This window comes from Anopheles coluzzii, chromosome 2 (genome assembly GCF_943734685.1).
Source record: "Anopheles coluzzii chromosome 2, AcolN3, whole genome shotgun sequence".
In the NCBI taxonomy this organism is placed as follows: Eukaryota; Metazoa; Arthropoda; class Insecta; order Diptera; family Culicidae; genus Anopheles; species Anopheles coluzzii.
The window spans coordinates 33,958,969-33,974,862 of record NC_064670.1 but is presented as its reverse complement, the minus strand read 5'-3'; the positions used below and the strand labels follow the sequence as shown (position 1 = coordinate 33,974,862).

General features: G+C 42.5%; 1 protein-coding gene and 1 long non-coding RNA gene across 10 annotated transcripts in view; one reads left to right on the top strand and one right to left on the bottom strand.

Moving 5' to 3' along the window:
• Nucleotides 1-15,894, top strand: part of LOC120952887 (uncharacterized protein ZK1073.1) — a 42,093-nt gene that overhangs the window by 15,041 nt on the left and 11,158 nt on the right. Inside the window, exons 1-2 of one of the 9 annotated variants that reach the window (XM_040372442.2) lie at nucleotides 2,141-2,241; nucleotides 2,957-3,400. The exons of 4 other annotated variants lie outside the window; for them this stretch is intronic. In XM_040372442.2, coding sequence (XP_040228376.1) covers nucleotides 3,329-3,400 — 72 coding nt within the window. In that variant the 5' untranslated portion in view covers nucleotides 2,141-2,241; nucleotides 2,957-3,328. Of the gene's footprint in view, nucleotides 1-2,140; nucleotides 2,311-2,379; nucleotides 2,403-2,956; nucleotides 3,401-11,738; nucleotides 11,837-15,894 lie in introns of those variants that run through there. 4 more of the 9 variants (XM_049605161.1, XM_040372441.2, XM_049605159.1 and 1 more) reach the window with 4 other exon arrangements.
• LOC125906423 (uncharacterized) lies at nucleotides 14,150-15,889 on the bottom strand. The gene is made up of 2 exons (XR_007451809.1): nucleotides 14,354-15,889; nucleotides 14,150-14,275 (listed from the first exon to the last, which is right to left on the bottom strand). It is a non-coding gene; the product is annotated as an uncharacterized LOC125906423 (long non-coding RNA).

Here is a 15,894-nt window from a genome sequence, read left to right as displayed (position 1 = left end):
CATTTGACCCTACCTGGCTAGGTGTGTGTGTGTTTGTGCTAGGAGAGGGAGGAGGTTGCAGGTTGCCCTAGATAATGCCCGGATTGTCATGCAGTCTGCATTATGATTTGAGATGTCCTCGTCCGAGCGACTTTGCGCAGAGTTTATGCATTTTTCCTACAGTGCATTCTGCAGGCAACGGTGCGCGCCTTTGTGCTGGTGTAGTTTTGATAAGTAGTTTATGCTTTGTAGTTTACTTTAATGAATGATATCATGGCACTGTCTTCTGAGAAATTTACCATCAAAGTGCAGTAAGCGGGCGACGAGGGCTTTGGAGCTGTAGCAAAACATCCTACACTGCTTGCTGCCAGCAGATCGGAGCGAAGATAGTCAGGTTGGGTATGGTTAGGAAATAAATAAATATGTAAATATCATAAATGAACTTTTTAATATTATTCATACTTTTTGTACTCTTATCAGCGCAATGGTGAGTAAGTACAGGGAAAAAGTATAACTGTGGGAAAGCATGGGGAAACATGATGAGAAGATATGTTCTGCTGAATTACTTCATCATATCAGCTAATTTTAATGAAAGAGCTGAGACATTTTCCCATAAGTTTTGACATTTTCTTCAATTTTTTTGTTTTATTGTAAATATGTGTAACGAGGCTATACAGCTCGTTTCCTTTAAAATAGACAAAAATTACATTACTAATTAACAAATATATAAGAAACTATAAAAGTTATAATGTACAATCTTCTTTGCTACTGTTCTGTAGATTAAATGAATAATTTTGAACCAAATACATAAAAATCAAAAAAATACTTAAATTTGCTTGTTTTTTTAAAGTATTTACTATACTTCTTGTTATGAGGGTTTCCCGTTTAATAAATGAAATATTTAAGCACCAACGAATGAAGGTTTCATCTTCTTTACACATTTGTATAAATTACACATGGCGAAAGCCTTAAACCTATCAATCCTTCAAGCAACGGTCCGTCCGCAGTCGCAGTTTGCTTCTCTGTAAAAGCAAAAGTATCATCATTCATCCCTTTATCGTATTACCTTAACCGTCACGAAATGACGCGGCCTACAGTCAAACTTTACTGCTACCGGTCGGAGTGCAGATAAAATGGGTTGACCACCTTCAAGATTCACCCCTGACTGTGTATCCCCCCCCCCAAAAGTCAGCGGGAGGAAAGGCCAGCCGCCAATTTGACCACAAACCAACATCGAGGATGCATCTGGTTTTGGTCGTACATGAGGTTAAATTTTGCCTTCGGTTTTACATTTCGGTTGCTTCTGCGAAGGAAAAGACGGTAGATGTCCCTAACGGTGCCCGTATCAGGGCGAAAGGTTAACGAACGACGCAATTCGACGCCGTTTCTGGTCGATGAAGGGAAGGGGCTGGGTAGAGCGAACATGTTTCCAGGGTGGGAGAAAAAGCGCGCGCAAGGAAACAATGTTGTTCCTGGTATTCCTTCAGGAAAAGCATTTTCAACCATTTTGATGGAGAGAGAGAGAGAGAGAGCGCACAAACAAATGTGCTCCCATTCTCTGAGATTTCCCGATAACTTTCCCGGTTCTCGTAGTGTGAGTGCCTGGTGCGCATGTGAGTGTGTCTGTGTGTGCAGGGAATCGAGAACGTGGAACTCATTGTTGGCTCAAGTGTGCCTTGCCTTTCTTCTTTGGAATACTCTCTTCTTTCTATGGATTTTTACTCACTCGTTCCTCCTGTCCGCGCTTATCGGCGTAGTCGGAAAAGCAGAATCACAACAAACAAAGCAAGCGCGTGATGGCACAACAGAGACACTCAAACACTCGCGCCCTTTTTCTGAGCAACAATGTTTTCGTTGCTCCGAGAATGGGGTGTACCAAGTGGGTTCCCGATTTGAACAAGCTCAGGAAAGCAGGTCGGCCTGCTCCTTGTAATAGAAGAACACAAAAAAAAGAGTCGATATGAAGGAAAATGTATGACGTACTTAGGAAACCCTACCAATCCACCCAGGGTCGAGCGTCGCTCCCGGTCGCCCATGCTTTCCCGTACCTACCTACCACTCACCCATGCCAGCCCGCATCGAGTTCTGCACGAGTGATAAAAGAGTCGGGCCCCTTACCGGAGTCCCTTTTCTTCCCTTTTCCCCTTCGTCGTTCGCGCACCGGAATGGTGAATGAGTCCCACGCATCGGGGCTGCGCTTATCGATGGCGTACGGGCTGTGGCGCATTTCAGTTTACCTTCGTTGCTCGAACAGCTCACTAGGTTGGTTGTCCGTTTTGACCGCTTGCACAACGAAATAGTAACGACGTCATTCGGTGTCCTCCGTTAAGGGTGGTTATCCGTTTGCCATCGTCGCACATCCAAATTTTTGACATGTTTTAAGTGTGTAGTGTGTAGAAAAAGAATAAAAACGTGAACGGATGGTAGAAACGGAAGAAAAACAAACACAAACAATGAGAAATTAGTGAACCACCGCCGCTGAAACTACTCCCCAACGGCCCCCAAACGCGTGGCGACTGTGGTGTGGAATTCAGGCGGAAAAGCATTGTCGAGCCGAGCCCATTACATTCCCACTGCTGTTTGGCTTCTGTTTGATTCGCTTTAGCAAATTGCAGCTTGGCAGAAGGGAAGAAAGCACAGTAAAAAACACGCCAAGCACGCTTTTGTCCACCCGCAGAACAATAGCTGCCAGTGGGGTGGTAATGGTTGTGGACTGAATTCTGCTTTTCCGTCTCGATTTTGAATTCCACCACATTGCCCGCCAGGTCAACGGTTGAGGGAAAACTGAATGTGTGTGTTAGTGTATGTGTGCCGTAGGGGGACGTCGTTCGCTTTCCAGTGATATGGCGTTGAGTGCAGTGAAAATAAAGGCAAACTTTTTCCCCAGGGATGAGGCTTTATGAGATTTTAGTGTTAGGATAGATTTTTTTATTTTATTTCAAATGTCCATAATTCTATTCCATAAAAACATCACTAGCAAAACAACAAATGTGTAAGAAGCAGAGAAAGATATCATACGTGCAGTGATTGTGGTGAGAGTGATAAAGCTTGACACCCATTTGTGAGTAAGCAGCTTAACAAGCTAACGCGCAAAATAGTGACATAAAGCTTCTGAAATCAAGTCACCAACGTTTTTGCGTAGTTACGTACAGGCGAAACGAAAACCAAAAAAATAACATAATCAGCCGGAACCAGTTTAGGGTGAAGAAACGCATAAAACCGACTCAAAAAAAGAGGCACAGGAAGTTGATCCCTTTGAACAAGCACCCAAACATCAACACACACATACACCTGCAGCTACCCTACGGAAGAACATCCATCCAGCAGCAGCGCCAGCAGAACCGGGAGGATGGAAAAGCCGAAAGCGAACGACACAGCATCGGCCATTCCGGTGGGTTCTCCATCGGCGAAGGGCGTTCATGTACGTATCTACTGCTGTCGTTGGGTGATGTTGGGTGGGGAACGAAGGGAGTGGTTTCATTCCATGATGGCGAGGCGCAGCGAAACCTAGAACAGACATTTCAGCGACGGTAAGAAGGACGTTGCCAATATCCTGTTGTAGCGAAAGCAGAACGCGAGCAAGTTGTTTCTCCCTGGCTGGCGAACGTAGGCGGCAGCAGCTCGCTTGGTTCTCTTTCGCTAGGCACGTTGTATTTTATGGCCACCTAATCTGTGTTCCGTTTAGGTTGACTTAACGTAAGGATACAAAATGGCTGGTTGGTTGGTTGGTTGACGAGACAAGTGAAAACAGTTTTTCGCTCGAAAACTCCAGATGAATGGGATGTTGTTAGAAGGGCTTGTACTCTGTAGGGTTGCAATGGTATATTGTTTTGAATAGGTGTTGCTATAATCGATTGGGGCAATTACAGCATGATACCAATTTGCGTCGTTTTTTGGAATGGGTACTATCAAAAAATAAACACAGAAAAACATGAGATCAAGATGCAAGACAATGTGGAATTTATTCTGAGCGCCTTTACTTGTCTTTTTAACCTAGCCAACCGCTAGTTAAGTGGCTATGTAACTAGAAAGGTATGAGTTAATGAAGGAATATTTAAGACTGCAAAGGGTTTGTAAAAAAGCATCAGCAACAAATCAAGGGATTTATTAGCTATAGCTGATGCTTATGCACTATGTTCATGTTTTTAATGCCTCAGCATTGTGATACACTTTCCAATAGTATCATAAATAAACGAAGAACATTAATTCGCCGCAAGTATCGTCTGACATTCTATTCTTCATATTGTTAAGAGCAAAAAGAGTTTTTTTTTATTAATTTTTGGAGAAAAAATGTATGCCAAGAGAACTCAGGAGATAATGCTTATTTGTTACGCTGTTAGATTTATTCAATTTGTCAGATTGTGATTGTGATCGTTTAAGTCTTACAGTAGACTGCATTCCAAAATGTTCCCCACTTGTATTAACGTACAATTATTAATTACAATACATTAGATCAATCAATTCGGGCCGATCTGGTGGTACAGTTGTCTACTCGAACTGCTTAACAACATGCCCGTCATGGGTTCAAGCCCCGAATAGACCATGCCTCCATACGTAGGACTGAATATCCTGCTACGGTAACAAAAAGTCACTGAAAGGCAAGCCCACTTCACTAGTGGGTACAGGCAGGCCTTGAACGGCAGCGGTTGTTGTCCTACAAGAAGAAGAAGAAGAAGAAGAAGAAGAAGAAGAAGATCAATCAATTCATATAATTTAGACCCTTTTTATATTTTAAGCGAGATAGCTGAAGTTTCAGCCTCACAGTGGAATAATATTCATTATCCGGGTTGTTCATTCATTCGATAGTTACGTTCCGCCATTTGAGATTTCAAAGAAAGATTTTTTCAAGGAAAGACTTTTCAAGGAAGAAAGGCTGAAATAATCCTAGCTGCAAATCTGAGCCAACAGTCGAACTCCATGTAAAAAAGCGAGCTAAAATCGTAAAACCTTCCATAGTAAGGGATTTTTTTTTAACCTACCGAACAGGCAATAGTAATGAATGGTGTCCTAGTCCTTGCAGATTTTCTGTTTTGCAGAAAAAAAGATTATCACAGCTACACGATACTGCAGGCGTCAATGTAAAAGCTGTGTTCATAAAAAAAATCTTATTTTTTTTTTCAAAACAGCTCCCCAATTCTGTATTATGTTCACAAAGTTTTTTTTTAATATTCATCATAATTATAAGCAATACGGTAGTTTTGAGATACTCCTCTTGAATAAAAAATATATTTAAAAATAAGATCTTCTGGTTATTAATGATAAGATTGTTTTAATACAGTTTTACTTGATCTATAATAACCTCAAACGTTGATGTATTCTATAATTCTTTTTCTATGGCACAACAACCGTGGCCTGCCTGTACCACGCACTAGTGGGGAGCTAGGCATTCAGTGACTTATTGATTTACCTATAGCAGGATAGTCAGTCCTACGTATGAGGGCACGGTCCATTTGGGGCTTGAACCCATGACGGGCATGTTGTTAAGTCGTACGAGTAAACGACTGTACCATGAGACCGGCAATTCTATACATGTATGCTGATAATGTTCGCTGTTAAACATTAGTTTTCCTCCGAACGAGTATCACCGTCAAAAAGTTGATAAAACTGTTGTTCCATCTTCCCATGGATGGAAAATCGATTCTACGTTGATGCTAATGCATTGAACCAGTGCACGGAATACACCACCGAATAGCAAATGAACTTTCGAAAACTTTATAATAACAGACGAAGCAACTCTTGCCATTTCTCCGAATCCACCGAAAGCAAACGAATAATTGATCATTTAAAGCAACCCGGCTAACGGTTCTAACGATGAATGATCATCATTTTAATATGCAGGACGATGAACGCCCGGGTATTATACAAATAGTCTGCACAATAACAAAAAAAGAAAGAAAGTCAAGCAATATTAAGCAATGCTCCCTTTTTGGTGTGTATTCTGCCCGTCGATTTCCCCAACGGCGAACGATTCCACATCCCTAAACCATCGGTGTCCCCTTTTTATTTCATCCATGGTACGCTGTGCCATTCGCATCACCCGATGAGATGATAAATGACAACCACACCAGACCCTTGCGAACGCTGTGACGCCACGCTCACGAGCATTCTGCACCGAGTTTAATATTTGTATCGTCCTCCAGCATAGCGAGGGCGGCACAAAAAGCCTACCAGCCTACCAAAGGCAACGGGGATGGGGGAGGGAGCGCACGTTTTCTGCACTCATAATGTGCAGGCTACAAAATGAGGTCGACACTGATGTTGCTGAAGCGCATTCCAGGGAGGGAATGGGGGGGAATGTTAGGCTTTGTGCATGCGGCAGCAGCAGCAGCAGACACTGTTTGCGGCTCAAACAGTGCATGCTTTTGTGGAAGTCTTTCCGGGTAGGGAAAAGTGCCATGGCAGGGGAAAAATAATCAACAACAGCGAATGGAGAATTGATACCCGGGCAGAGTGAATGTGAATGGGAGGAAGAAGAAAAAAACCGAAACAAACCCCGTAAAAGGGAACTGTCCTAGAAAAAGTGCCCCCAGGATGAAAGACGGCAAAGGCAAATGAAAGCTGTGAAAAAGTTTTACAGTGACGTAGACGAACCGATTGAAGAAAGGAAAAAAAATGGAACCAAAGCATATGGAAACGGAAAAGAGAGCAAGAAAAAAACATGTTGTGCAAAAAATATTAAACCAGAGAACGTCACACGATGGCGAGATGAGCAGAAAGTGTCCTGATAACTTTGTTTTTTTGTTTGGTCCCTCAAAAGTGTTATCCATCCATCGTGAAAAATTGGCACGCGACTAGCTTGATGGAGAAACTTTCGAACAAAAAAGTGTGAGCCAACGGCAAGGTAAACGGTGAGGGCTGAAAATGTGTATATAATATTTATGATTGCATTTTGTTTTTTTGCCTTATCAAGCGTCATTCCCCTTATTGACAAGCGCTAAATTGAATGAGACGAACGAAGACAACCAGCTCCCGGCCCATCCGAAACTGTGATGTGTTTCCGAACCGTGGATTGATGATGGTGTGCTCCTGGGGTTGTTACCCCATCCGCGTACTTGTGCCTTGTTGCGGGTACGTCAACTCGAATCACGCCCGCCCGTAATCACGATGCGGGCTTATCGATTATTTCGTGTTTGGCCATTGTCTTTGGCCGTTTCAATGGCTTCGGGAAACCTAAACCTTTGGTTCGACTGATCGGCTGATAAATGGTGGAAGCGATTAGACGCACGATACTGCTGTTTATCATTACCCGTGCGCTTCGCAGCGCATATCGTGCGTATGTGTGTAAGTGTGAGTTTTTTTTGACGGATTTAAAGTGAAAACAAATGTGACCGATTAAAGAGACCGGGAAGGGTAATATATTCATGGAGGTTTTGGTAAGACAAAAGCTCCTGCCGTCGCTTTTCTCACAGTCACGTCACAAATGGGTTACTGATTTATGATTCACAGCCACTGCAAACCCAATTACTCTTGCTGCACTCTATAAATCACTGCAAGCAGATGGTTTATTCCAACACCGTACTGTATGTAATCAAGCCGAGTCATTTTGTGACCGTTTGCAATGGAGACGCATTTCCTGTCATGGAGACGCCTGGTAGCTGTGGACGATCTCTTGAACGATCTTTATGAAGTGAACCAAGCTTCAAATTGTAGGAAGCAGAGGCACTACATTTCAACATTGATTACCAAACTCACTCACCCATTGCAAAGAATCATCCCTGTTTCCCCAGGGTGAGGATTGATGAACAGTCCGGAAATTGGTAATCTCCGGCCAGTAGTTCCGAGCGGTAGCTTCCTCGAAACGCTCCACCCGTAATTAAGTGCATGCTTATGCATATTCTAGCCTAAAGAAGCTTTCAAGCAACATGTCTTCAGGCTGCGTTAGGGATGGATGTTATAGTTTTCATCATTAAGTATCTGAGGGGCTGTATGGGAAGTGGGTTTCTGTCCATTTGCCGTTTTGCCTGTTTTGAATAAAGTCGCCCAGAGCGTGCTAGAGAAGAACGAACCGTAGGCATACATAATGTAGGCGGGTATAAGAGCGCCTTAAGACTACTAGGGATTGCTTTTTACTTTGCACGAGAAGTCGAGCTCAAGAGTTGTTGAAAATGTTAACAGAAGCTGTCTTTCGCATCCTTGTGGAGCGTAAATAACATGGTAACTGGTTGCATGTGAAAGCTTTTCGGAGAAATTAAAGATTAGGTATTCAACAATCAAAGAAGTGGTCCTTACTGGTTTAACAGAGTTGTATAAAAGTTTAGATTAATAAACAACTTAGCAAACAAAAGTGCTCTAGGTAGCTCCTAGCTAATATCAGTACAAAATTAACTATCCCAAACAATGGTTTAAAATTATGTAAATATTTAACTTTAGTATCACAATATGACATTTCAAAATACGGTACGGTACGGTACGGTAAAATACGGTATTATTTCACGAATCAGCTTAGCCTAGCTCAATGAACAAAACTTATCTCTCACAAACCAAAAAAGCATAGAAAAAAGCCCAAACACATCACACGCAGATCAACACAACATACGTAGACGGACGGCTGTCAGTATGCTTACTAAACCGGTCGAAACCAATGATCGTAACGATGAGTACGAGATGCTTCTGCTTCAACTGACAGCTGACAGGTTTCTTATTGAACGTAACAATCTTCCCAATAAATCGTTTTTCCAAGTAAAGACAACTAAACTTAACCTTCGCCGAACGTACACTCACAAACGAGTAGGTGTGTGCAGTTCGGGCAAGGATACGGACCCGGCGACAAGCATGTTTGCACGATCGATCAAATCGCAAAGAAATCACGTCCATTACGAGTATCACCATTGGGGCTGGCTGTGTTGATGTTTGACGATTGCGTTGCTTCATCATCTGCTCGCGTGCCCATTCGCCCACTCGATGCTTCACGATGCCTTAATTCGTTACGACGATCGACCACAACGAGAACGTGGCCAGTATGCTAAATGTTTGAATGTGACCCCATCCTCGGGTAAGCGTGGTCTGCTGAGCTTTGTGGTACGATACTGAACCATGGATGTGGAAGATGCGTTTGAAAGCAGCTTTGTTTCTACAGCGGATGGAAGATGTATTTGAGGATGTACGATGATGTCAATGCTTTAACACTAGAAGCAGTTTTTTTGCGACTCATTCGCAGAAAACGTGCTTTTCTTTTGCTCCTCAAACTGGTGCGTCTGTGACTCGGACAAGTGGATGGATGAAGTGAACAATAAAAACGAATGACGTTGAGGGCATGGTTACGCTGACTGAATTGAGAAAGAATGAAGTTGTGGTACGGGTAGAAAAGGAGTAGCCAAAATGTACGTGAAGGATAGTGAATGAGTTTATGCGATTGAACCATAAACCAAGCAATCATCCAATGCGTACCACATCAGCTGGTTGTCTACGTATAGTGATAAAACGATACGATGATAACGATGAATGTCATTGTGGTTGATCTTTTGTGATGCATCTACAGCAGTGTCTTCTATTATTTTTGTACTGTAAATGGACAGCGAAAAGCGGAACGTAAAACTGTTTGTTATGCAATACTGTTGTTCACAGTGCATCGAGAAGCGCGTACTTTAATTGATTGCAATTTATTCGGAATGTTGTAACATTAGCAGCTGATAGTGCGAAATATCATAACAACAGCTCCGTATCAACATTGTAGTTCCTGTGCACTTTACATTAAGTGCAACTACTGTCGGGCCATCGAAGAAGGGTGGGATCGTTTTATCGCATCAAGTGCGTTTGGCGACAGCACTTGAGACGCAGCGACGGACATCACTCATACGGCATCAGCTTTGCTACAAACTATCGACACAAACTATTGATTAATTTGTGGTGTGTGTAACGTTTTTGAAAATCCATCAAGTGTGGTGATAATGTGGTTAGGTAATGTTGGTAGCGGTGCTTTAATTTGTTATCTCCATGCGGAAAAGTGTTGTTTGCACAAAGGTTTGCTCTGTAGCCTATGTACTTATGCAAGAAATTGATTCCAGTTGCTAGGGAAGTAGAGTTTTTGATCCAATTATTTTGTTTGTTTTTTTTTTTTAGCCAAAAGAACTGTACTGTTGTTTTTCAATAAATTTCACTTCTAATAGTTATCAAACAAAGTCTGTAGTATAAACTGATTATTAAATGGTTCTCCTTTACATATTGGAATCCATGAGATGCTCGCACCTCGCTCCATTTAAACAGAATCTATGATGCGCTTTTCGTATAGTCATCGGAGAAATCATAAGGCTGCTTGAAAGGTGTAGGATAGAGACAAATTTCGATCTCAATGATGTAAGCCCGATATCGACCAATTTGCCCGAATCAATTCTGCTAAGTTAGGTGCTACGCGTACTTCAAAAATGATATTTATATAAAATGAATGTTTGTTGTTTTAGTATTGAACATTACCGAAGTTGCTGCAGTCGCAGGAAGATGCTTGATTTGTTATAGCTATGAAATGTGCATTGGCAATGATTTATTAGTAGAGCAGTATCTCACAATTTTACAAACATTTTTTCCTTTGCAATAAAAATGCTTAACAAACCTCTAAACAAATTTCCTTTCCCATCGGATTTCCTTCATTTCTCAAAAAGGTTTACTTTATCAGCTATCATTTATGCATGAAATTCGATATTTTCGATGCTCGCCCGCTTTCCTCTGTACCACTTCCGATACAGATAGCTCCCTCCGCCACCACTTCTTGCTAAGCTCGAGGTTAACGAACCGGTACGTACCCGGTCCGTGGGCCCTTTAACTCGTATTACGCTCTACCTTTCGGCTTAACCGAAGTAACTGATGGATAATTGATTAATCCGAAGGGATTCCCTCGATTTGCCGGGACAGTATCCCAACATGCACTGCGGTGATGCCTGTAAGCGATATGGCCATGGGAAATGGCCTTTTTCCCCCCTTCCATCATCAACCTTTCCAGATGGAGAACAAAGCGTCCTAAAAAGCGTCCTGCTACGTTAAGCCTCCAACCCTGGGCCGTGGGTTGGGTGTGTCATTTTTTGCGGACCCATTTGGCCGTTGCCGATCGATACGCGTGGTATCAAATTTCCATCTTTGTTTGGGGGGTATAGTGTACACAGGGGTCACCGCGACAGGCCTGTGCCATGGTGTGTTGTTTCCAAACCAAAAACAAAAAACCAATGTTTCACCTCATTTAACCACCAACACATACACATTGATAAATGCACGATGTTGATTGGTTAGGGAGTGTTGATTGAATTTTGCTCACCAATTTGTATCGCCCCGCATCGAAGCCAAACCACGATACAGACGCATAAAAATAGTATCGAAATGGAAGTGATGCGCATGCATTCCGTTCTAGCTTACGTTCGCTTGTGCCATGATGCAGGGCCAATGGACCGCACACAAGAAAGAGTGACAGAGAATGCCACACAAAACAAAACACAACCAGCTTGGGCGATGATGATTTGTGGAGCTAATTTAAGCGTTCAACCACCACGCTCCAACCATCAAACCAATCACTGCCAATCGAGCGGAAGCTGACGGATGGGAAGCCCATTTCCAATCAGGATGGTCAGGCGGAGTGTAACCCTGACCGAGCTGCAGGGCAGCAGCGGGAGAAGCGGGCGATGAAAATGCCAATAATTTCAATTCCAATATGGGGGGGCAATGCAAATCAATCGAACTGCTGTTTGCTAGCGGGCTTGCGGGGGGTTTTCACACCAATCTCAGACGATGCGCAAATGCTGGCCGTTCAGTCTTTGCTGAACTATCAACGCAACTGGCGATCCGTCCCAGTTCGAAAGGCGGTCGAAAAGTTCTTCGCGATCGTGTGTGACTTGTGTGTGTGATCAGTTTGATAGTGGCAGTGGCATTATTTTTGGTGAACTTTACAGTTGCTTTAATTTCCCTAGAATCATAATCAATACTTTGTGAGATTCACAGTGCTGTGCTTTCGAAAGTGACGCAAACGATGCTTTACGTTTTATTACGCATTGGCCCAGCGGGAGCAACAGTATCGCTTCAATCATAATTCCAATTCCAATTATACGCAAACGCTTCGGGTTATTAGTGGTGTTCGGTGCGTTCATCACTCTCACCAGCCCTTCGCCGCGTAAAGTACAGTAAAGTGAGCTGCTCCGTAGCAAGCGAGCCGTGATGTGGTGCAATTTATTGACCATGAAAGCAGCCCAACATTAAGCGCACATAAAAGAGCGGGCTGGAAAGCGAACAGTCGTGTTTGCTTAGTGGCGTGCGGCGGTGATTGTGTGGTGCGTTCGCGCTGCCAAAGGACGAGAAACGTGGCAGCTTGGTGGATGTCTCTAGACAAAGATGTTTACCGTGAGCGGTTAAGATGGTTAAGATGAGGCACCGTGCGGCGTCATTTACAAATGTGATATTCGAGAAACTCTTTTAGGCACAACGGCAGCGTGGTGGAGATTGTTTTCACTCGCCAGTTTCTTTGTGTGATTGATGAAGAATGTTTCCGTGCTTTTTGGGTGGTTCCGCGGACTTGAGCTGCTTAATGGTGTATGGTTTTAATAGCAAATTAAGCTTTATTGGTGTCCATGGCCAAGTCAGTTCTAGGGTTAGCGTAAACAAATAGATTGAATTGAAATGTTTAAGTTTATAAATAGGTTTATTTCCGTGTTTGTGGCTATTAGTACCCAGAAGCCGCAAGTAAAACAAATATCATGCTTTGTGCTTTAAAGTGATCGCAAAATTTAATAATAATGATTGTTTTTACTCATTTTCTAAAACATTTAAACTATCCTACTCTTTTAAAAGCATAAAACTTATCAAACTATGTTTACAAATTACGAAGCGACCAAATCACCAACTAACTCCTCATCCGGCTCAAGCCAGCTCCGTGCAGTGCTGGCCAGCTCATGGCTGCTAGCACCTGGAATCGCTCCACTGCTGTTGCTGTGCACACTGCCTGCCTGTCTTAACTGGCTTGGAGCGCGAGAAAAGCGATTTAATTTAAAAGCAATTATCTGCAATTGAAAAGTTCATTGCAACGCACATGCTGCCAATAAACCGGCTGGCACGGACGCACATGTAGCTGCCAGGCGTCAACACGCCACAGCCTTCAGTCACGCCTAGGCTGGGACGGTAGCCGATCCCAAGCTAGCTTTCTTTCGATCGATCGAACGAACTTTCGTTGATTGGAAATTGATCGGAAATGAAGTTTTCTGCGTCGTAATTTCGGTTTGTGCTTGGCTGGTGGCAGTGAAGCGGGGAGAGACGCAACCGAAGATGTTGTTTTCACTAAATACGATTGATGGAGAGCTGGAGTGTGTGTGTGTGTGTGTGTGTTTTCTCTACATGAGGAAGAGTACTTTATTTATAGCACTTGATTGCGGAATGAAACCATCGTTGAGATGCGGTTAAGTGCATTTTCGTATAATTCATACAAGTGCAGTCCCAGTTGTGATGTGTGCGGTGTTAGGCAGCTCCATTGAACGGTGAAGAGCAGTAGGTTTGTTTGCTCTGGATTGATAAATAAAATTCAACCATAACAAAAACAAGGATTAGAGAAAATTTCCCAACTTTGATTGAATTGGGCTATTCATGCAATTCGAGGCTATAGGATAAATTGAGTGTTTGTTTCAATGTTTATTTTTATCCAATTTTAGTTTTTGATATTTTATCTCATCATTCGCAACAAGCGAAGGAAAAGGGTGTCTGAGATGGAACTATACCGGTAGTTGACCTGATGCAAACCAAAGCGAAACGTTGGCGATCATACGACGATAATTAAATGACGATCTGTAGTTGATAAGTAAAACCTTCATAACGACTTTGATTCAAATAATAGGAAGCAATAAATAAAACCTGCAAATTGATTTAAAACACATTAGTTCATGTTATGCTAATGCATCATAATTAACTATTTTTTGTTAGGCTTTTTATTATCTGCCCAATTACAGCAGTTACCATAACATTTCCACCGATTTTTTGCCTTGCTCCTGAACACTTCATTACCTATGCATTGCGTTGCTTGACGACTTTTTATTTAACTTTCTCTCGTGAGTGACTGCCGGGTCGAGAGCACTCAATCTCCATTTACGCTGATTAATCGCTCCATTACGTTCGCTTCTTTCTGGGCTATTTTCGAGTGATTTTGTCTAACTGTCAGCCACAGACCATTTCTTTCCATCGCTCCAAAAGACGCTCCTATTTGTTTCATCCCTTTTTGTTATGCAGATGAGCTATTATCCTGTCAACCCGTTCGTATGGTCTAAGTTAATGTCGTTCCATCCGCGATGCCTATCGAGGCGTAGCTAAAACATCGAAAGCTTGTTCGTGACTGGAAGAACTGGAAAAAAAATGTTGTGGAAAACATCTCAATGAAGATGAGAGAACAAAATAAATTGCAAAAAGAACAAAACACTACCAGAAAGTCTCACTAGCTAAACAAACTTGCAACCGGTAAAACAAAAATAGACGACGCTTTTAAATCGAGGACACAAGGAAATGGGCACGAACGCTCCAAGCCTACAGTTTGCTGTGCCAGGCGCACCATTTACGGTCCGGTTCGCACCTTGCTTCGGTGACGTGGCGCCCCGCCGTACACAGAGCCATTCCATCGTGTATTTCCGTGACGGTGCTGCAAAACGTTCCTAGTCACGTAACGAAATGTGCTCCAAGTGCTCGAAAGTCTATCGATGGAACGGTGATTGCATATCGCAACGGCGCCACAGCAAACGACCACTCACACGAGAAGCTCTTCGGCTTCTTGTTCCCCGATTGCACGAAGCATCGTTGAACATGAAACCTCGATAAGTGGCCACTTGTTGACGTTGGCACTGAAAGGCATTTCCTGGCCGAATTCAATCGAATCGGTACGGTACGGTAACGGAAAGGGTCAGCGGAACGCGGGTTCTTGCACTTTCACGCCTAACAAACTTTTTCGTGTCGAGGTTCCCGATCGTCCGTCGTGCGCGTCCATTTCGTCCTTCGCTCGCTCGTCGCTAAGATTCGCCAGTTGTTGCCCGCTGTGCGCGGCAAAGGCATATGTTTACGCTTGCTGTAAAATAAATATTAGCTTGCTGTTAAAATGAGCCCACCCACCGGGCAGCCACGAAGGACGAGCGAAAGTAAGGACGCTCAGGTGTGGTGAGCTTGGAAAGTGAAAGGGTTCCGATGTGGCTGTCAATATTGAACAAATGAGAAGCGTGGTAGCGAGCGAGCGAGCGGTTGATTGTTTGCTAGCAGGGTGCAGCAGCGGAAATGGTAGAAGCGCACGAGCCAAACATGCGGGCCCGAGGATGAAATTGAAACTCAAATATTGACCGAGAGCAATGGAAAAAAGCGCATTTTTGTGTGTGGGTGTGCAACGTTCGATAAGGAATGTAAAATTGTGAAAGTGTTCGATGGAATCGATGCATGGAAAGAAATTGTTAGGGACGTACAGGAAACATAGAAATAAGCTTATTTTTCTGAGGACATATGAACCAAGCAGCCACCCAAAACTGGAAACATTCTCTACCAATACATAATGCCATTTAAATAGTATTAGAACAATTACCGATATATTTTTTTATATTTTATGTTAAATAATCATGTTTTTGCGTTGTAATTAGTTATGTACATCATAATTACGAATTAGTTACAAAATTGTCCCGAATTACAGGACAAAAATGATATCAAATTTATAAAAATATTCTTTGAAAACGAGAATCATTATACTATAAATTTTATTGATTGGTATTAGCAACATAATATGGGTTAAAATTAAATCAATTGAAAATATCGTTTAGCAATCAAATTGAAAATTAAAAAAAAGCATTTAATGTAAAATCGTAACATAATAATCACCTAAATAATTGCAAGAATATGGTAAAATAAATAACACAACATAATGCAAAGCATTGGAATGTCAATCAAAACCAGAAAAAAATCATTCAGTGACGATATAATTGTTTATTCTCTGAA